Source organism: Mustelus asterias, chromosome 4 (genome assembly GCF_964213995.1).
Source record: "Mustelus asterias chromosome 4, sMusAst1.hap1.1, whole genome shotgun sequence".
Lineage (NCBI taxonomy): Eukaryota > Metazoa > Chordata > Chondrichthyes > Carcharhiniformes > Triakidae > Mustelus > Mustelus asterias.
The window spans coordinates 30922267-30944054 of NC_135804.1; the positions used below are offsets into that span (position 1 = coordinate 30922267).

A 21788-nucleotide genomic window follows, 5' to 3' on the forward strand; every position below is an offset into this window, starting at 1 on the left:
ACAAAGATGTGCGTGTGGGTTAGGTGGATTGGCCATGTTAAAATTGCCCCTTAGTGTCAGGGGAACTAACTAGGGTAAATGCATGGGTTATGGGGATAGGGCCTGGGTGGGATTGTGGTCAGTGCAAACTCGATGGGCTGAATGGCCAGTGCAGAAGCACTGTAGGATTCTATGATCTATGACATGAGAACATTTATTCCAAGTTAAATTTGAATTTGTTTTCCTACACAGTACCAGAGTATCATTACAAACAATATTTACACCAGTAAGAGTACTGGCATGGAAACACTAGCAGAAAGAACTGCTCTGAGGAAGGGTCATCCTGATCTGAAATGTTGGCTCTATTCTCTCTCCACAGATGCTGGAAGCAAATTAATCAGCTAGCAAATTAATCCATTAAATATTCTATAAAAATAACTCCAGAAATGAATATACCCGGATTGTCGCAAGTTGGTGCATAGAAAGGATTTGCCTTAACTACCAGTAGACACGGCAAATTAATTTAGCAAGCATGGACATTTTGCTTCTTTTCTATCTTCGGAGCGCTTCAGCAAAATAAAACCTGTTAATGACTGTGTGGAACTGTACCATTTTGATTAATCATTACCTTACAAGTAATCCTGCACCTGCAAAGTGCATCCTGAGAACTGAGTCAGCAGTAATCAGCCTTTGCAAAAAACACATCAGTTCAGACATCTCCCATTGACAGCACCAGCACATTAGCTGGTAAACAACAACAACAAGTTTTCCAATTGTATTGTGTACTGAGGAAAACAGGTTTCAAAGCACAGTTTCTCTCATTTCCAAGGCAGGGAAGAGGCTGCTCAATATCAAGGTAAGATTTGTGATTTGAAGTGGTGTTTATTGTAAAAAAATAATTTCAAAGAATCAGGCAAATTAATAAAAAATTGTGTGTGAGAGATTTACCCCAGTATCCGCTATTTCTCAGGAAAACATCATGTTTGAATTTATCTGCATTACGTGTGTTTTTTGAATGTTCCCATGACCATAATATGTAGTGGAGGCTCAGTGAAGAAACTATGTTGTAGCTCAGTTGTATGACGCAAAGTTGTGCAACTTGCATACTCTCCCAGCTTATGCCAAATGTTTTGGTATCATCTGAGATGGAAGAGACTGCCTTTCTGAGAGCTTAGTATGCTACCACTCCCTGCCACTGTAGAGTGCCTTACCTGTGTGCTGAATGATTTCGAGAGAGGGGAATAGGTGAGTTGAGACTTCAGATTACATTTGGAAATATTCCTATTCAATGAAAAAATGGGGGAACACACTCCTGTTTATCCAACCAGCTTGTCTCTTTCATTGTGGTTTGACTGATAGAATGGTAGCACTCACGTGTTTTCTGGGCAGTGAGATCTATAATAACAGGCGCGGTTGCAGTATTATTTATAAGTGAATTTTAATTTGTCAATTATTTCTCATCTTCAGGTTTGCTTTTGATTTTGGTTAGCACAAGAGAGTAGCCTGATCTGAGTTGTTCTTTGATTTCCGCTTTCCCTTTCTAAACTCCTAAGGAGTAATCTTCCAATTTATCAATTCTGGCTGCTGCGAGTGCTACGCTTGAACGGATGGTCACAAAAACAGGCAGTGTGTGTACCTGAATGTCTGACTACAGACAAATGTTTAATTTCATGTGGGATCATTTTCTGACTGCTTGAGGCAAGGTCCCTGCCCACTTGCTCTGTAGTCAGACATTCAGGTACACACACTGCCTGAATTTGTGACCATCCGTTCAAGCACAGCATTCGCAACAGCCTGGAATAAACTGCTCTTCTGTTTTGTAAGTTGGTGGTGGGGGGGGGAACACAAAGACAGTAAGGAAATTAGATTTTAATTTTACCTGTTTTACTTGGGGCCTTTCTGGAAAGTTTTATCCCACAACTACCCACTACCAGCAAACTACATTGATACTATTCTTCCCAGAAGCTACGCTACTCTACTGTTGAAGAGTTACTTGTGTTTGATGATGTGAAAATGCAATAGTAAAGCCTGGACCAACCAGGTCCAACCTCTCTTTATAACTTAAATGTTCCATCCTAGGCAACGTCCTGATGAATCTCCTCTGCACCCCTTCCAGTGCAATCACATCCTTCCTATAATGTGGCGACCAGAACTGCACACAGTGCTCCAGCTGTGGCCTCACCAAAGTTCTATACAGCTCCATCATGACCTCTCTGCTTTGGTAATCCATACCCTGATTGATAAAGGAGAGAGTGCCATGTACCTTTTTCACCATCCTATTAACCTGCTTTTTCATCTTCAGAGATATATGGACAAACACGCCAAGGTCCCTTTGTTCTTTGGAACTTCTTAGTGTCAGACATTTCATAGTATACTTCCTTGTCAAATTACTCCTTCCAAAGTGTATCACCTCACACTTTTCAGGGTTAAATTCCATCTGCCATTTATCCGCCCATTTGACCATCTCGTTTATAACTTCCTGTAACCCAAGACAGTCAATTGGGAAAGCATTATTGCTCTTATCAGCAATAATTGAATTGAACTGATTTATTATTGTCACAAGTATTGGGATACAGTGAAAAGTATTGTTTCTTGCGAGCTATGCAGACAAAACATACCATTCATATAGTACATTGGGATGAAGGAAAGGTTAGGGTGCAGAATATAGTGTCACAGTCACAGCTAGGGTGTAGCGAAAGATCAACTTAATATATAGTAGGTCCATTCAAAAGTCTAATGGCAGCAGGGAAAAAGCTGTTCTTGAGCTGGTGTTTTCAGACTTTTGTATCATTTTCCTGACAGAAGAAGGTGGAAGAGAGAATGTCCGGGGTGCATGGGGTCCTTTGCTGGCTGCTTTCCCGAGGCAGCGGGAAGTGTAGATGGAGTCAATGGATGGGTGGCTGGTTTGGATGATCGACTGGGCTTCATTCACAACCTTTTGTAGTTTCTTATGGTCTTGGTCAGAGCAGGAGCCATACCAAGCTGTGATACATCCGGTAAGGATGCTTTCTGTGGTGCATCTGTAAAAATTGATGAGAGTCGTTGTGGAGATGTCAAATTTCCTAAGCCTCCTGAGAAAGTAGTGGGGTTGGTGGTCTTTCTTAACGATAGTGTCGGCATGGAGGGACCAGGACAGGTTGTTGGTGATCTGGACACCTAAAAACTTGAAGCTTTCGACCATTTCCACTTCATCCCCATTGATGTTGACAGGGGCATGTCCTCCACTACGCATCCTGAAGTAGATGACTATCTCCTTCATTTGACAGACGTTGAAGGAAAGATTATTGTCGTGGCTCCAGTCCACCAGATTCTTTATCTCTCACCTGTACTCTGTCTCATCATTGTTTGAGATCCGACCCACTACGGTGGTGTCATCAGCAAAGTTGAAAATTGAGTTGGAGGGGAATTTGGCCACACAGTCGTAGGTTCATTTCTTCCTCGTTTTCATCCTCCTCCTCCTCCTCATAGTTCCTAAAGAAACAATGGTTTTGGTTTTCAGGAGCGTCCAGCTGTTCCTTTTCACCAACAGCATGTTTTCCCCTTTACCTCAATTGCTGTGGTGTATTTGTGGATGATAGCTAAAAGTAGGTGAGCCTTACCTCCTTATGATTAAGATAACCGCAATGGAAATGCAAGATTGTTTCTATGAGAGGGAAGACCAGAGGCATAATGTGTGCTGCTGTGGTTGGACAGTAATATCGGACAAGTCACCATTGCTGTTCCATTCAGCTCTGTGATCCCACTGATCAGCAGGATGGCATTTAATGGCATGAATGGCATCTCTAAAGCAGTATATATTGCAATTACCATGATCTAGAATTACAGTCTCAATAAGAGGTCAGCACTGGAGGTAAAACTACAGAGAAGAGAATGCATTATGGTACCTCAAATAAGGAAATAGGCGAATTTTCAATGGGTGCGATCTTACCAGCCTGCTACACTGGTCAATCAGCGTGGTGAGCCAGGAAGATGGTGGGCCTTTTAAGTGACTCATCCCCTGTTATTTTACCCGTGGGAGGGTGTGGCCTGTGCCAAGTGGGTAGCCCAGCAGCTTTAGCTGTGCAAGCTTGTTTTGAGCAAAAGCAGGGTGAGGGGTAACCTGTGATCATCAAAAACACCCTCTTAAAGGGCATACCTCCCCTTAACCCTCCCCCAGTCAGCTCTCAAGCCTGGCCCCCACGTTTCCATCACCAGACCTTTCCACCAGGCCTGTCAGTGCCCTAAATTACATTCAGTCCGGACTCAATTAACTCCTTTTCTTCAGAGACTGGCTATAGTCACAGCAAAGGCCAACACTCTAACCTCGCACAGCTGGGGCTAGCGAGCTGCTGGCCAACTGATTAGTCATCTGCTCTTTAAAGCAGGATTTCCTGCTTGGATTGGGGTGCAGAGGTTTTGCTCTTAGCTAATTGATGTTAATTATATAGAAACATAGAAACCCTACAGTGCAGAAGGAGGCCATTCGGCCCATCGAGTCTGCACCGACCACAATCCCACCCAGGCCCTACCCCCACATATTTACCCGCTAATCCCTCCAACCTACGCATCTCAGAATTCTAAGGGGCAATTTTTAACCTGGCCAATCAACCTAACCCGCACATCTTTGGACTGTGGGAGGAAACCGGAGCACCCGGAGGAAACCCACGCAGACACGAGGAGAATGTGCAAACTCCACACAGACAGTGACCCGAGCCGGGAATCGAACCTGGGACCCTGGAGCTGTGAAGCAGCAGTGCTAACCACTGTGCTACCGTGCCTAGCAGAGGGGCAGCTAATATCGGCAAAGATACTTTCTCTTTGGGTGGCAGGTTGGGAAACCCTGGTGAGATTTGAATCCGGGTCCCCAGAGCATTGGCCTGGGTTTCTGGATTAGACCAGTGACAATATCATTTTGCCACTCCCCAATCAATGTTTTGCTGCATTTGGACACAAATTGCTTCAGTATCTGAGGAGTCACAAAAACTGTGCAATCATCAGCGAACATCCCCACTTCTCATAGAAATCATAGAAATCATAGAAACCCTACAGTGCAGAAGGAGGCCATTCGGCCCATCGAGTCTGCACCGACCACAATCCCACCCAGGCCCTACCCCCACATATTTTACCCGCTAATCCCTCTAACCTACACATCCCAGGACTCTAAGGGGCAATTTTTAACCTGGCCAATCAACCTAACCCGCACATCTTTGGACTGTGGGAGGAAACCGGAGCACCCGGAGGAAACCCACGCAGACACGAGGAGAATGTGCAAACTCCACACAGACAGTGACCCGAGCCGGGAATCGAACCCGGGACCCTGGAGCTGTGAAGCAGCAGTGCTAACCACTGTGCTACCGTGCCTTCTGATCTTATGATGGAGGGACTATCATTGATTTTTAAAAAAAGTTTATTTATTAGTCACAGGTAAGGCTTATATTAACACTGCAATGAAGTTACTGTGAAATTTCCCTAGTCGCCACACTCTGGCATCTGTTCGGGTCAATGCACCTAACCAGCACATCTTTCAGACTGTGGGAGGAGACCAGAGCACCCAGGGGAAACCCATGCAGACACGAGGAGAATGTGCAAACTCCGCACAGACAGTGACCCGAGCCGGGAATCGAACCCGGGTCCTTGGCACTGTGAGGCAGCAGTGCTAACCACTGTGCCACCGCGCCACCCGAAGCAGCTAAAGGTGGCTCATCCTAGAAACTACTCTGAGAATCTCCTGCAGTGATGTCCTGGGACTGAGATGTCTGAACTCCAAAAGCCACAACAACATTCCTGACTTTGGTATGACTTTGAGCAGTGGGGAGTTTCTCCCTGATTCCCATTGGCTTCCGTTTTTCTAGGGCTCCTTGACGCCACACTCAGACAAATGCTGCTTTGATATCGAGGGCAGTCACTCTCATCACACCCTGTGTGTTTTCTAGAATTTAACATGTTCCCTCAGTAGGCCTTCCCCATCCTCATTTAGTGGAATACATGAGGGAGCGGCCATTGGATCTCAATGAGAGTTGCACGGGAAGAAATAGCTCTGTCGGACCTGCAAGTTCCTCCGTGTCCACTGCTGAAATGATTGGAAATTCCTGCCTACTTTCTATCATATCCACCATTGGTTAAAAGGAGGGGAATATATGGGACATATGCTATCACCCAGATTGCATACCATCGATGTTTATACCAGCCATGCCCTTGTTGCTAGGTGGCCTCTCATTATGCCTAGTAATCTTAGGAGTGATCTTATAGAGGTCCATAAAATAATGAGGGGCATAGATGAGGTAGATGGTCAACATCTTTTTCCAAAGGGAAGGGAGTCTAAAACTAGAGAGCAAAGGTTTAAGGTGAGAGGGGAGAGATACAAAAAGGTTCAGAGGGGCAATTTTTTCACTCAGAGGGTGGTGAGTGTCTGGAACGAGCTGCCAGAAGCTATAGTGGAGATGGGTACAATTTTGTCTTTTTAAAAGCATTTGGACAGTTACATGGGTAAGATGGGTCTAGAGGGCTATGGGCCAAATGCAGGCAATTGGGACTAGCTTAGTGGTAAAAACTGGGTGGCATGGACAAGTTGCGCCGAAGGGCCTGTTTCCATGCTGTAAACCTCTATAACTATCTACATAGGAGAAAACCTTTGAGCAGACCAGCATAATGCACGATACACTGGATTGGAACCTGCAGCTTCTCTTTTTGGATCTGAATTAATTATAGTAATTGGTGCTGACTGTTTGAGACCAAGTATTCAGGAACATGGTTCTTTGCAGGTGGTCACTGCAGAATACTTGAGTAACTATGGAAGCATTCCCTGGATATTCAACATAGAAGTGCAGGTTGAGTTCAATATCCACAAAACTGAATCAACCATTTAAGCTACATCACAATAAATAAAGAATGAATGTTGAGTACAATTAGGATAACAAGTGTTGATATGTTAAATATGGAACAATTATAAAGTTCAGCTAAGGAAACCTAAGTAAAATTCATGAAATTAATGGAGTCCATCGTGTGCCACAGGTCTTGAGATATTAAATAGTCTTGTTCCGTTTCATTCATTTTAGTCTAATTTTTACAATAATTAATTCAGCCAGGTTGCCCACCCTCCAGGATTGGCTTGGAGTCTCTAGAAATTTAAGATTGGTCTCCAAGATTGCTGTGTGCAACTCTGGAGAAAAGTCATTGGGACATCATAATGATTTTGTTTGTCATTTTCTTGAACATATCTCTTTACCTGATATGAAAATATTGAAATTGTGCGGGGGGGGGGGGGGATGCTGTTTGGCTGACAGTCAATTCCTACCTCCAGTCAAACTTCTCCTATTTGTCTTCTTGCAGAAATAAGGTGTTGCATTTTTAACTTATAGCTGCAATTCTAGAGGAATCCCACTGAGTTTATGCTCGATGGAAGGCCTAATTCAATTGGGTTCGTATAGAAACATAGAAAATAAGAGCCAGAGGAAGCCATTCGGCCCTTTGAGCTTGCCCTGTCATTCATTATGATCATGACCGATCATCCAACTCAATGACCTGATCCCACCTTCCCCCATATCCTTTGATTTTCTTCGCCTCAAGTGCTCTATCTAACTGCTTCTTGAAATCATGCAATGTTTTGGCCTCAACTACTTTCTGTGGTAGTGAATGCCACAGACTGACCACTCTCTGGGTGAAGAAATTTCTCCTCATCTCTATGCAGTCTGCCCACTATCCGCGGACTGTGACCCCTGGTTCTGGACACCCCTACCATCAGGAACATCCTTCTTGCATCTACCCTGTCTAGTCCTGTTAGAATTTTATAGGTTTCTGTGAGAACCGCCCCATTCTTCTGAACTCCAGCGGTTGAATATAATCATAACCGACCCAATCTCTCCTCATCTGTCAGTCCTGCTATCCCAGAAATCAGCATGGTAAATATTCTCTGCACTCTCTTTAAAGCAACAACACCCTTCCTTAGATAAAGAGACCAAAACTGCACACATTATTCCAGGTATGGCCTCATCAAGGTCCTGTATAACTGCATCAAGATGAACGAGATTAAAAATGAACAAGATTTGGTGAAGTCGCCCATTCCTGAAATCTAAAAATGCAAAACACCGGAATCAAAGTCCAAGAATGAAGAATAAATAAAAACTGTGGTCTGACAAATAAGAATTTAGCAGGAGATTATCATAGAACATAGAACATTACAGCACAGAACAGGCCCTTCGGCCCACGATGTTGTGCCGACCTTCATCTGAAACCAAGATCAAGCTATCCCACTCCCTACCATCCTGGTGTGCTCCATGTGCCTATCCAATAACCGCTTAAATGTTCCTAAAGTGTCTGACTCCACTATCACTGCAGGCAGTCCATTCCACACCCCAACCACTCTCTGCGTGAAGAACCTACCTCTGATATCCTTCCTATAAGTCCCACCATGAACCCTATAGTTATGCCCCCTTGTAATAGCTCCATCCACCCGAGGAAATAGTCTTTGAACGTTCACTCGATCTATCCCCTTCATCATTTTATAAACCTCTATTAAGTCTCCCCTCAATCTCCTCCGCTCCAGAGAGAACAGCCCCAGCTCCCTCAACCTTTCAATGCAAGGAGCGTAGCAGGTAAAACAGACGAACTTGGGGCCTTAATGCGCACGAGGAATTTGGATGTGGTTGCGGTGACAGAGACTTGGTTGAAAGAGGGACAGAACTGGCAGCTGAATATTCCAGGGTACAAGTGTTTTAGGCGAGACAGAGGAGGGGCCAAAAGAGGTGGGGGAGTAGCGGTATTGGTTGGAGAGCATATTACAGCGGTGCAGAGGGAGGACAATTCGGAGGAGTCGTGTAGCGAGTCACTCTGGGTGGAGCTTAGAAACAGGAAAGGCGCAGTCACTATGTTGGGGGTGTACTACAGGCCCCCCAACAGCCCAAGGGAAGTGGAAGAATGGATATGTCAGGAGATACTGGATAGGTGCAGGAAATATAGGGTTGTTGTAGTGGGAGACTTCAATTTCCCTGGTATAGACTGGAAATCGCTGAGGGCAGGGACTCTGGATGGTGAGGCATTTGTAAAATGTGTACAGGAGGGTTCGTTGGAACAATATGTGGACAGCCCAACTAGAGAGGGGGCTATACTGGACCTGGTGCTGGGGAATGAGCCCGGTCAGGTCTTCAAAGTTTTGGTTGGGGAACATGTGGCAAATAGTGACCACAATTCTGTTAGCTTTAGGATAGTGATGGAAAAGGATGAGTGGTGTCCCAAGGGTAAGGTGTTGGATTGGGGGAAGGCTAACTTTATTGGGATCAGGCAGAAATTGGCAGCTCTTGATTGGGAGAGGCTGTTTGAGGGTAAATCCACATCTGGTATGTGGCAGTCTTTTAAGGAACGGTTGTTAGGGCTACAGGACAAGCATGTGCCTGTAAAAAAGAAGGATAGGAAGGGTAGGATTAGAGAACCGTGGATAACCAGGGAAATTGAGGGACTGGTCAAAAGGAAAAGAGAGGCGTATGTTAGGTCCAAGCAGCTAAAAACGGAGGGAGCTCTGGAGGAGTATAATGAAAGTAGGAAAATACTCAAACGGGGAATTAGAAGAGCAAAAAGGGGTCATGAAATGTTCTTGGCAGACAGGATTAAGGAGAATCCCAAGGCATTTTATTCATACGTTAGGAACAAAAGGGTTGTTAGGGAAAAAATCGGACCTCTCAGGGACAAAAGTGGGGACTTATGCTTGGAGCCCAAAGAGGTAGGGGAGATCCTAAATGAATACTTTGCGTCAGTATTCACTAAGGAGAGGGATGTGTTGACTGGGAGTGTCTCGGAGGGGAGTGTTGAACCGTTGGAGAAAATCTCCATTACAAAGGAGGAAGTGTTAGGTTTGTTAGAGAATATAAAGACTGACAAATCCCCAGGGCCTGATGGAATCTATCCAAGGCTGCTCAGGGAGACGAGAGGTGAAATCGTTGGGCCTCTGACGCAAATCTTTGTCTCGTCACTGGACACAGGTGAGGTCCCAGAGGATTGGAGGATAGCCAATGTGGTCCCGTTATTTAAGAAGGGTAGGAAGGATAACCCGGGTAATTATAGGCCGGTGAGCTTGACGTCCGTGGTGGGGAAGTTGTTGGAGAAGATTCTTAAAGATAGGATGTATGCGCATTTAGAAAGGAATAAACTCATTAACGATAGTCAACATGGTTTTGTGAGAGGGAGGTCATGCCTCACGAACCTGGTGGTGTTTTTTGAAGAAGTGACCAAAATGGTTGACGAAGGAAGGGCCGTGGATGTTGTCTATATGGACTTTAGTAAAGCATTTGACAAAGTCCCTCATGGTAGGCTAGTGAAAAAGGTTGGATCCCATGGGATAAAGGGGGAGGTGGCTAGATGGGTGGAGAACTGGCTTGGTCATAGAAGACAGAGGGTGGTAGTGGAAGGGTCTTTTTCCGGCTGGAGGCCTGTGACTAGTGGTGTACCGCAGGGCTCTGTATTGGGACCTCTGCTGTTTGTGATTTATATAAATGATCTGGAAGAAGGAGTAACTGGGGTGATCAGTAAGTTTGCGGACGACACAAAACTGGCAGGACTTGCAGATAGTGAGGAACATTGTCAGAGGCTACAGAAGGATATAGATAGGCTGGAAATTTGGGCAAGGAAATGGCAGATGGAGTTCAATCCTGATAAATGCGAAGTGATGCATTTTGGTGGGAATAATGTAGGGAGGAGCTACACGATAAATGGAAGAACCATAAAGGGTGTAGAGACGCAGAGGGACCTGGGTGTGCAAGTCCACAGATCTTTGAAGGTGACGTCACAGGTGGAGAAGGTGGTGAAGAAGGCATATGGCATGCTTGCCTTTATAGGACGGGGCATAGAGTATAAAAGTTGGGGTCTGATGTTGCAGATGTATACAACGTTGGTTCGGCCGCATTTGGAATACTGCGTCCAGTTCTGGTCGCCACACTACCAGAAGGACGTGGAGGCTTTGGAGAGAGTACAGAGGAGGTTTACCAGGATGTTGCCTGGTATGGAGGGGCTTGGTTATGAGGAGAGATTGGGGAAACTGGGGTTGTTCTCCTTGGAAAGACGGAGGATGAGGGGAGACTTAATAGAGGTGTATAAAATTATGAAAGGCATAGATAGGGTGAACGGTGGGAAGCTTTTCCCCGGGTCGGTGGTGACGTTCACGAGGGGTCATAGGTTCAAGGTGAAGGGGGGGAGGTTTAACACAGATATCAGAAGGACATATTTCACACAGAGGGTCGTGGGGGCCTGGAATGTGTTGCCGGGCAAGGTGGTGGAGGCGGACACACTGGGAACGTTTAAGACTTATCTAGACAGCTATATGAACGGAGTGGGAATGGAGGGATACAAAAGAGTGGTCTAGTTTGGACCAGGGAGCGGCGCGGGATAATTGTTCCTGGTTTCTCGTTTCAAGGCTTCATTCTATGATCATCTTGCTGGTGCCAGTACAGAGTGAGACTGCGGATAGTTGGGAACCTGTCTCGGGGGCAGGGAATTCATATGGTGTTCGTGGAAGTGGAAATGACTAGGGTTGGGAAGCATTTTCCGATCGGGGCCATTGTGATCTCCTGGACTCGTTTCGATCGCCTCAGGGGGTCAGAGAGGAATTTCCCAGATTTCTTTTCCCCATATTGGCCCTGGGGTTTTTCACTCTGGGTTTTCGCCTCTCCCTGGAGATCACATGGTCTGGAATGGGGGGGTGGGGGTAAGTTAATAGGTTGTAATGAACAAAGCATCGTAGCTGTGAGGGACAGCTCGGTGGATAGGATATTGGTATGTAGATAGGCTGGAAAATTGGGCGGGGATCCTGGATTCAGGATTCAATCCTGGACCGGGGAGCGGCGCGGGCTTGGAGGGCCGAAGGGCCTGTTCCTGTGCTGTATTGTTCTTTGTTCTTTGTTGTTTGTTCTTTCCTCATAAGACCTACCCTCCAAACCAGGCAGCATCCTGGTAAATCTCCTCTGCACTCTTTCCAGCGCTTCCACATCCTTCTTATAGTGAGGTGACCAGAACTGCACGCAATATTCCAAATGCGGTCTCACCAAGGTCCTGTACAGTTGCAGCATAACCCCACGGCTCTTAAACTCCAACCCCCTGTTAATAAAAGCTAACACACTATATGCCTTCTTCACAGCTCTATCCACTTGAGTGGCAACCTTTAGAGATCTGTGGATATGGACCCCAAGATCTCTCTGTTCCTCCACAGTCTTCAGAACCCTACCTTTGACCCTGTAATCCACATTTAAATTTGTCCTACCAAAATGAATCACCTCACATTTATCAGGGTTAAACTCCATTTGCCATTTTTCAGCCCAGCTTTGCATCCTATCTATGTCTCTTTGCAGCCTACAACAGCCCTCCACCTCATCCACTACTCCACCAATCTTGGTGTCATCAGCAAATTTACTGATCCACCCTTCAGCCCCCTCCTCTAAGTCATTAATAAAAATCACAAAGAGCAGAGGACCAAGCACCGATCCCTGCGGCACTCCGCTAGCAACCTGCCTCCAGTCCGAAAATTTTCCATCCACCACCACCCTCTGTCTTCGATCAGATAGCCAGTTACCTATCCAATCGGCCAACTTTCCCTCTATCCCACACCTCCTTACTTTCATCATAAGCCGACCATGGGGGACCTTATCAAAGGCCTTACTAAAATCCATGTATATGACATCAACCGCCCTACCTTCATCAACACACCTAGTTACCTCCTCAAAAAATTCTATCAAATTTGTGAGGCACGATTTGCCCTTCACAAATCCGTGCTGACTATCCCGGATTAATCCGCATCTTTCTAAATGGTCGTACATCCCATCCCTAAGGACCTTTTCCATCAATTTACCAACCACCGAAGTCAGACTAACCGGTCTATAATTACCAGGGTCATTTCTATTCCCTTTCTTAAACAGAGGAACAACATTTGCCACTCTCCAGTCCTCTGGCACCATCCCCGTGGACAGCGAGGACCCAAAGATCAAAGCCAAAGGCTCTGCAATCTCATCCATCGCCTCCCAAAGAATCCTAGGATACATTTCATCAGGCCCAGGGGACTTATCGACCTTCAGTTTATTCGAAACTGCCAATACATCCTCCCTCCGAACATCTATTTCCTCCAGCCTATTAGCCTGTAACACCTTCTCTTCCTGAAAAACATGGCCCCTCTCCTTGGTGAACACTGAAGAAAAGTATTCATTCATCGCCTCGCCTATCTCTACTGATTCCATACACAAGTTCCCACCACTGTCCTTGACCGGCCCTAACCTCACCCTGGTCATTCTTTTATTCCTCACATAAGAGTAAAAAGCCTTGGGGTTTTCCTTGATCCGACCCGCCAAGGACTTCTCATGTCCCCTCCTAGCTCTCCTCAGCCCCTTTTTCAGCTCATTCCTTGCTAACTTGTAACCCTCAATCGAGCCATCTGAACCTTGTTTCCTCATCCCTACATAAGCTTCCCTCTTCCTTTTCACAAGACATTCCACCTCTTTTGTGAACCACGGTTCCCTCACTCGGCCATTTCCTCCCTGCCTGACAGGGACATACCTATCAAGGACACCCAGTATTTGTTCCTTGAAAAAGTTCCACTTTTCATCAGTGCCTTTCCCTGACAGTTTCTGTTCCCATCTTATGCCCCCTAATTCTTGCCTAATCGCATCATAATTACCTCTCCCCCAATTGTAAGCCTTGCCCTGCCGTCCGGCCCTATCCCTCTCCATTGCAATAACAAAAGACACCGAATTGTGGTCACTATCTCCAAAGTTCTCTCCCACAACCAAATCTAACACTTGGCCCGGTTCATTTCCCAGTACCAAATCCAATGTGGCCTCACCCCTTGTCGGCCTATCCACATATTGTGTCAGGAAACCCTCCTGCACACACTGCACAAAAAGTGCCCCATCCAAACTATTCGACCTACAAAGGTTCCAATCAATATTTGGAAAGTTAAAGTCCCCCATGACAACTTAGTGCTGTGTGTTAACTATTTCAACCTGTGATGTTTATCTCCTAATAACCTGAAAATGTTTAATCCTACAGGTATTTTCACAATTGTTCTTAAGCTGAGAAGGAGGAGAAAATGGACGAAGAGAATCTGAGAAAGAGGAAGATGAGTACAGAGGGGAAGAATGGGAATCTAGCACTTGACAAAATGGAGTCAGAGGGCACCAAAAAGAAGAAACCCAAACAGATGGCTCTACAGCAACAGGCAAGTATAGTATTCCCAAAAACATACTGCGAAAGATTGTGAATTACTGTAAAAAGTTCACTCATTATTAATTGCTTTGCAATGAGCACAGATGTGATTTTGTTTTAAGCCAGTCAAATTTTTTCTTTGCAATTATCTATATTATGGGCAACATTCATTCACTGTGGGAACATAACATTAAACCCAATGCTGCAGTACTTCTTCCACAATTATAATCTTCATAGTTCAGCATCCATTTCAATAATTTAAATCTCAATAAGGGAGGTCAAACTTTCCATCTAACTTCAATGTTGCAGAAAACAAATCTCATAGTTCCTCGTGTCTTATTATCTGACTGGATTTTCAAGGTTTCTATCTCCACTCCATCTCCATTACTTAGCAATGAAATTCAGCATTCTTTTCATTTTGTTTATTGATAGTCTATAGTGATTTCACATTAAGTGTCATGTCTGTCATTATCCCTTTCAATTTAATCTTAATCTATTTCTTCACAATTATCATCTATAATTAGAGGCGGCAGAATGGCACAGTGGTTAGCACAGCTGCCTCACAGCGCCAGGGACCTAGGTTCGATTCCCAGCTTGGGTCACTGTCCGTGCGGAATTTGCATTCTCCCCATGTCTGCGTGGGTTTCCTCCGGGTGCTCCGGTTTCCTCCCACAGTCTGAAAGATGTGCTGATTAGATGCATTGACCCGAACAGGTGCTGGAGTGTGGCGACTAAGGGAATTTCACAGTAACTTCATTGCACTGTTAATGTAAGCCTTACTTGTGACTAATAAATAAACTTTACTTTAGGGGTGGCATAGTGGCACAATGGGCAGCCTGGTGGCACTTTGGGTAGCACAGTGATTAGCACTGCCACCTCACAATGCCAGGGACCTGGGTTCAATTCCAGCCTTGACTGACTGTGTGGAGTTTGCATGTTCTCCTTGTGTCTGCGTAGGTTTCTTCCGGGTACTCCGATTTCTTCCCACAGCCCAAAGATGTGCGGGTTAGGTGTATTGGCCATGCTAAATTGTCCTTTAGTGTCAGGAGGATTAGCAGGGTAAATATGTCAGGTTATGGGGATAGGACCTGGGTGGGATTGTTGTCGGTGCAGGCTTGATGGGCCAAATGGCCTCCTTTTGCACTGTCAGGATTCTATGATAATGTACGCTTGGCACCAAATTTTCCTTCCAAGATGCAATACTTGGGAACTTATCAGTATTGATTGCCATCTGCTGTTGTTCTGTCCATTTAACTTCCTTTGTAGGTCAAAGGTTGCTTCTTTTAATTCTACTCCACCAGCAGCACCCACCTTCCACCCACAACCCATTCCACCAGCCTAGTGTCCTTTATAAGTTCTGAGTTTCTGCCCAAACAAAGCACTGTCCTTTTACATTTCTTGCAGAAGCACAATAAACACGTTCATGGCCCTAGGCTTGCTAACTCTCCTGTATTGACCTGGCGAAGATTAAGCTCCAAGGCACTGCTGCGTGCAACCCCAGAGAAAAATCACAGGGACATCAAAGAAGATATTTTTGCCATTTTCTTTGAGCGTTTCTCTTTACCAGATCTTAAATGAGTGAAAATAGATAGAGGAAAGACTGTCTGAATGACGTTTAAGCATCATTCCATTTGGTAATAAGTCATTTTGCTTTCCAAATGGTGTAGGAAGGCAATGTGTCACAAGGATGGATGTGTTGGTGAGAGCGTGGGGCAGGTCATGTGATGAAACATTCAGGAATACATTTAATCACAGCCGACAACCCTAATAGGCCTGATATTAACATACTCGGAACCCATTCGCTAACATAGAGTTAAAATTGGGTCTGCGATCGGTGAATTTGCACAAAGTGAGCTGCATTGTTTTCATTCCAATTGAAAAGATCTGCAGCCAGCCTGGTATGTAATGGTATTTACACAAGTTTCCTGGGGCAGCTCAAATGCATGTACTTCAGAGTGTTGATTGATGTAAATTCTGTAGAAAATGAGTGTCGTCTGCTGGAGGAAATTGGCAGGCTGATATGTTCCACTTCTCTACACCTGCATTCCCAAACCACTTGGTATGCATTCTTCAATTGCTAGCCAATCATTTACTCAATCCCGTTGTTGGTAAAATGACTAACAATTTCTGCAGGAAGGAGATTACTGGAAAGGTTACTTTCCTTTAGAAACCTGATGAGGAAAGTGCCACGAAGATGATAGCTACCATTTGACCAGACAGCCTGTTGATCAGTGGAGTCCAATGGAATGACTGGAGTAAATCTACCCAATATTGCCATCTCCTGGGACAGCAACACATTAAGAAGTCTCACAACACCAAGTTAAAGTCCAACAGGTTTATTTGGTAGCAAATACCATAAGCTTTCGGAGCACTGCTCCTTCGTCAGATGGAGTGGAGTGGAGAGAGATATCCACTCCATCTGACGAAGGAGCAGTGCTCCGAAAGCTTATGGTATTTGCTACCAAATAAACCTGTTGGACTTTAACCTGGTGTTGTGAGACTTCTTACTCTGTTTACCCCAGTCCAACGCCGGCATCTCCACAGCAACACATGTCAGGCCTCCAGCCCTGCCCTCAGTGCACACAGCATTGGAGCAGAGAAAGTAATGTCAGACTGTCAATGAGCAAGCTCAACAGATTTATCCAGCAATGGGTCTTTGTCAGGACCAAGCTACCATGAGAAAAGGCAGCTTGTGATACTTTCATGAGCAACCAACTAGCTGTGATACTGATTACTCATAATTAATCAGCATAATCAAGGACCCCATGCACCCCGGACATTCTCTCTTCCATCTTCTTCCATCGGGAAAAAGATGCAAAAGTCTGAGAACACATACCAACCGACTCAAAAACAGCTTCTTCCCTGCTGCTATCAGACTTTAGAATGGACCAGCCTTGCATTAAGTTGATCTTTCACCGCACCCGAGCTAAGACTGTAACACTACATTCTCTACCTTCTCCTTTCCTTCTCTATGAACGGTATGCTTATGCTTTGTCTGTATCGCATGCAAGAAAGAATACTTTTCACTGTATACTAATACATGTGACAATAATTAATCAAATCAAATCAAAATCAAGCTACACGAAAAAGGAGTGCAAAGAATAATTGAAACAAAGGCCCATTGGTCCACTCAGGGGAAACCTAGTATTAGGAAAGAATAGGTGGACTTGTATTCACTCTGTACTTGTTGTGTTTTATTATTCATAGTGGTCAGGGTTATAGAGGAAAAAACATTTTCTTGTTACTGACTAACTTACTCATGATGTTTGCTATACTCTCACGTAGGGGGACCAAGAAACAGATGTCTTTTCATGTAACATTGAATGTCTCTTTATTTGACAGTAGGATGAAAGAGGTCAGTCTGTCACCAAAGATACACTGTGTTGTACAAGAGAAGACTTCAATGATGATATGTGTTCCAATGGCAAACATGGAGGAATCCTCTTTGATCAGCTCCTTCACGATGTTTTTGCTGCTGTAGTTGTAGCTCCATATGAGCCCGCTACTCCTTGTCAGCAATCTCAAAGTTCAGACCCTTTTGTTAAGTAGCAAAGGGCACAGTAGGCTATAACTATTTATGACATACAATCTGGAGTAATTTGCAGAATTCCTCTTGCCCAGCCCAGCGCTGGTGCTTAGTGACGCATTTAGTAGACTCATGTGCTGCTACTCAGGCCAGTCCCAGTGGAGTCATTATTCAAGGGAACATGGAAGAAGGTGCATCTGTGATTGACATATAGGATCGTTTGCATGACGCAAAGAGGTCTCCAGAGCACAGGCTGAGGATGGAAGTGTCCATGGCAGGATGGGTAGAGATTAGGGTGTGGCCAGTGCAAAGTATAGGGCTCCCATTAGTCAGAGATTCTCAGGTCAGGAGTGTGGGCCAAACCTTTGCCTACTTCGCGTCTGCTGTTCACCTCAGCCGGACAAGATGGGTCAAGTGCACTCTGGCACATCTGGAGAGGAACCGGCAGAGGGTGGCCCATGACCAGGTGCAACGGATGGCCGGAATGCCAAAAAGGGATGCCAGCAGAGAGATGGGCAGTTCAGGATGATGGCAACCAGGAGCTAGTGAGACCAGGAGCTAGTGAGACGCCGAACATTGTGTGAAATTGAATAACTATCTGCAAAAGTCAGAGAACAGTGTCGGAGATGGCTGAGGATGTCAAGGGAATCTCTTACTCATCAGCTGCTTCAGGGATGACCTAGGTTCCCATAGACTGGAAGGCAATCCGACATCAGTAGCTTTAAAGGTTACCGCAGCATTGAATTTCTATGCTATCCGATTGCTCCAGGGCTGAGGATGTGTAGCATCTCTCTGTCAACCGCTCACAAATCAATCACCAATGCTTTTTCAGAAGAACCAGTGATTTTGTACAATTCACTGTGGACTCCAAGAGCCACGCAGCCAGAACTGTGCAATTTGGTGCCATTATTGGGTTTCCATAGGCACAAGGGAAAATTGATTAGATACATGTTGGGCTATGAGCTCTTGTGATCTTCATAAACTGAAAGGGCTTCCATTCTCTCAATGTGCAGATGGTTTGTGACCAGTGCTCACCTCCCAGCGAGTTCTCCTGATTCTTACCTCTGCAGGTTCCACGACTGTTTGATTTCCTTCTGCAACTGCAGTGATGGTTCCTGAAGGGATATCCTCTGAATACTTGCCTCATGACACATGAAAAGAACCCACATAGTCCAGCAGAGGAAAGGTACAATGCCTCTCATGCCTCAACAAGGGCCGCAGTAGAACAGACAATTGGACTGCTGACAAAGAGGTTCTGCTGCTGGTCTGCTCAGGCAGAGCACTGCGGTACGCATTCCAGATAGTCCCATAGGATCATTGTGATCTTCTACACCGACACAGCCTTGTGCAACAAAGGGGTGAGGAATTCCCAGACGGGGAGATGGAGACTTTGGATGACTCCTCAAAAAAGGAAGATGAGGAAGAGCCGGATGATCCTGGGGGAGTGCATGGTGGGAGATGTAAGTGCCAGGGCAATGAAATGACGCGGCAGACAGCCTTGTGAACCCTCATTGAAACCTGCTTCCAATAACAGTGAGACTCCTGTGGTCTCCTTCTTAATAATGTTGCGGAAGTGCCAGCAGAGACAGCACACTCCTGCTAGACCAATCTACATTTCTGTGACGTCTGGCACCCAGAAGGAAAAGTGCTGCAGGCCCTTGGCACAAACAAGCCCAAACGCAAAGTTTCATCAAAGACACACATGCTTGTGATTTAGATGGAAGTTGCACATGACTCAGTGACGCACACTCCAAATGTTTGCAGTGCCTTGCTTAGAACACGATCTATTCACCTGCAATATATTGAATGTCTTGGCTATAGACTGTTTAGAAAACAGTTTCTGATGGATGATAAGTGGGTAAGCACCACATACTGGCTTGCCAGCCAGGTTCCAAATCTCTGACCTTACAAAGATTGACTCAATAGAAACAGTCACATGTGAAGAGATTTAGAGATGTTGCTTCCTCCAAGGCACACAGTTAATGCTGTTTCCATAGGTCCACATCACCTATCATTGTTATAATTGTCCTTGCTATAGAGGGAGTACAGCGAAGGTTTATCAGACTGATTCCCGGGATGACAGGTCTGTCATATGAGAATTGTATTCATTGGAGTTTAGAAGAGTGAGAAGGGATCTCATAGCAACTTATAAAATTCTAACAGGATTAGACAGGGTAGATTCAGAAAGCATGTTCCCAATGGTGGGGGAGTCCAGAACTAGAGGTCATAGTTTGAAGATAAGGGGTAAACATCTTAGAACTGAGGTGAGAAGAAATTTCATCATTCAAAGAGTGGTGAATGTGTGGAATTTACTATCATAGAAAGTAGTTGAGGCCAAAATGTTGTGTGATTTCAAGAAGGAATTAGATATAGCTCTTGGGGCTAAAGGGAACAAGGGATATGGGGGGGATCAGGATATTGAATTTGATGATCAGCCATGATCATAATGAACGATGGAATAGGCTGGATAGACCGAATGGCCTACTCCTGTTTCTAGTTTCTATGTTTCTATGTTGTGATGAACTTTTAAGTTATAGAATCTAGTGATAAATCTCATTTTCTCTCTGTTCTCACAGTTTGCTCAGTATTAGCCTTTATCAAAACATTGACTTTTTTGGCATTAAATCAAGATGGGCTGCTAATAGCAATAATTCCCACATAGCAATTTGAGTTAATAGCAAGCATTACACGTTGCTACTCCGTAAAATAAACAGCAATTTAACAAATAATTAATGGGTGGAATAAATTAAATTTAGCTTTAGTTAAATAATTTATATTCCAGTGTTTGATACAAGTCTGCTGAAAACCCAGTTGAAGTAAAGTTAAATAATAGTTTGAAGAAGTCATTTAATTGACTTCGCTCAGCCTTATTTATATTACAAATTTGGTCTGTAACTGTTAGTAAATGCATTGTTAGTGTCCGCTCTTCATCACTACAGAGCAAACCTAAGGTCATTACTGATTTGCAGAATTCAATTCCAATGGAAGTGTGATGAAATTGGAATACTTTGTGTCCCACCAGAATCTGGAGATGAGTTAATGCTGGTCATAGTCCAGGCTCAGTTGTAGCGTTGCTGCCTGTGATTCAGGATGTCGTGGGGTCAAGTCTCACTCCACAGATTTAAACACATGGTTTGGGCTCATACTTCAGTGCTTTACTAAAGAATCCTGAATTTTAATTTGATTTATTATTGTCACATGTATTATTGTCACTTGTATCATTGTCTGTATAGCGCTCAAGAAGCAGTACTTTTCACTGAAAAGTATTGCTTTTTGCGCGCTTTACAGACAAAGCATACCATTCATAGAGAAGGAAAGGGTGCAGAATGTAGTGTTACACTCATAGCTAGGGTGTAGAGAAGGATCAAATTAATATGAGGTAGGTCCATTCAAAAGTCTGATGGCAGCAGGGAAAAAGCTGTTCTTGAGTCAGTTGGTACGTGATCTCAGGCTTTTGTATCTTTTTCCTGATGGAAGAAGGTGAAAGAGAGTAGGTCCAGGGTGCGCAGGATCCTTGATTATGCTGGCTGCCTTTCTGAGGCAATGGGAAGTGTAGACAGAGTCAGTCGGTGGGAGGCGTGATGGACTGAGCTTCCTTCACGACACTTTTTGGTTTCTTGTGGTCTTGAACGGAGCAGGAGCCACACCAAGCTGTGATACAACAGAAAGGATGCTTTCTATGGTGCAGCTGTAAAATTTGGTTAGAGGAGCTATTTCTTTCCAAATAAGGCATTAAACCAAGATCCTGTCTGCCTGTGCAGTGTAGACTTAAAAGAGTCAATGACAGTATTTAAAAATAAGGTGGTCATCTGTGTCCTAACGAACATATATCCCTCAAATAAACACATCATAAGGTCTCAATATTATTTGTGGGACCTGGTTTTGTTAAATTGATTGATACATTCATCTATAACACAATAGTAATTAAAACATACTTCATTAGCTGTGACACAGTTTGGGATACCATGAGTGACAGATGTTAAAATGCATTGTATTGATGATCTAATGGCTCGGAGGTAAGGTCCCCGAGCTTCACATACCTTGAAGGTAACAGATTTAATCTCCAGTCTATGTTGAGTTAGATTGTCTCTGCTTGATGGTGGGTTGTGGGAACTATAGGGGCTACAATTGG

The 21788-nt window shown here is 44.6% G+C and overlaps 1 protein-coding gene across 2 annotated transcripts in view; it reads left to right on the forward strand.

The window, feature by feature from the left end:
• The first annotated feature begins 657 nt into the window (after positions 1–657).
• slc7a9 (solute carrier family 7 member 9) overlaps positions 658–21788 on the forward strand; it is a 63404-nt gene continuing 42273 nt past the window's right edge. Inside the window, exons 1-2 of one of the 2 annotated variants that reach the window (XM_078210778.1) lie at positions 658–835; positions 13975–14143. In XM_078210778.1, coding sequence (XP_078066904.1) covers positions 14015–14143 — 129 coding nt within the window. In that variant the 5' untranslated portion in view covers positions 658–835; positions 13975–14014. Of the gene's footprint in view, positions 836–1121; positions 1225–13974; positions 14144–21788 lie in introns of those variants that run through there. The other variant, XM_078210779.1, reaches the window with a different exon arrangement.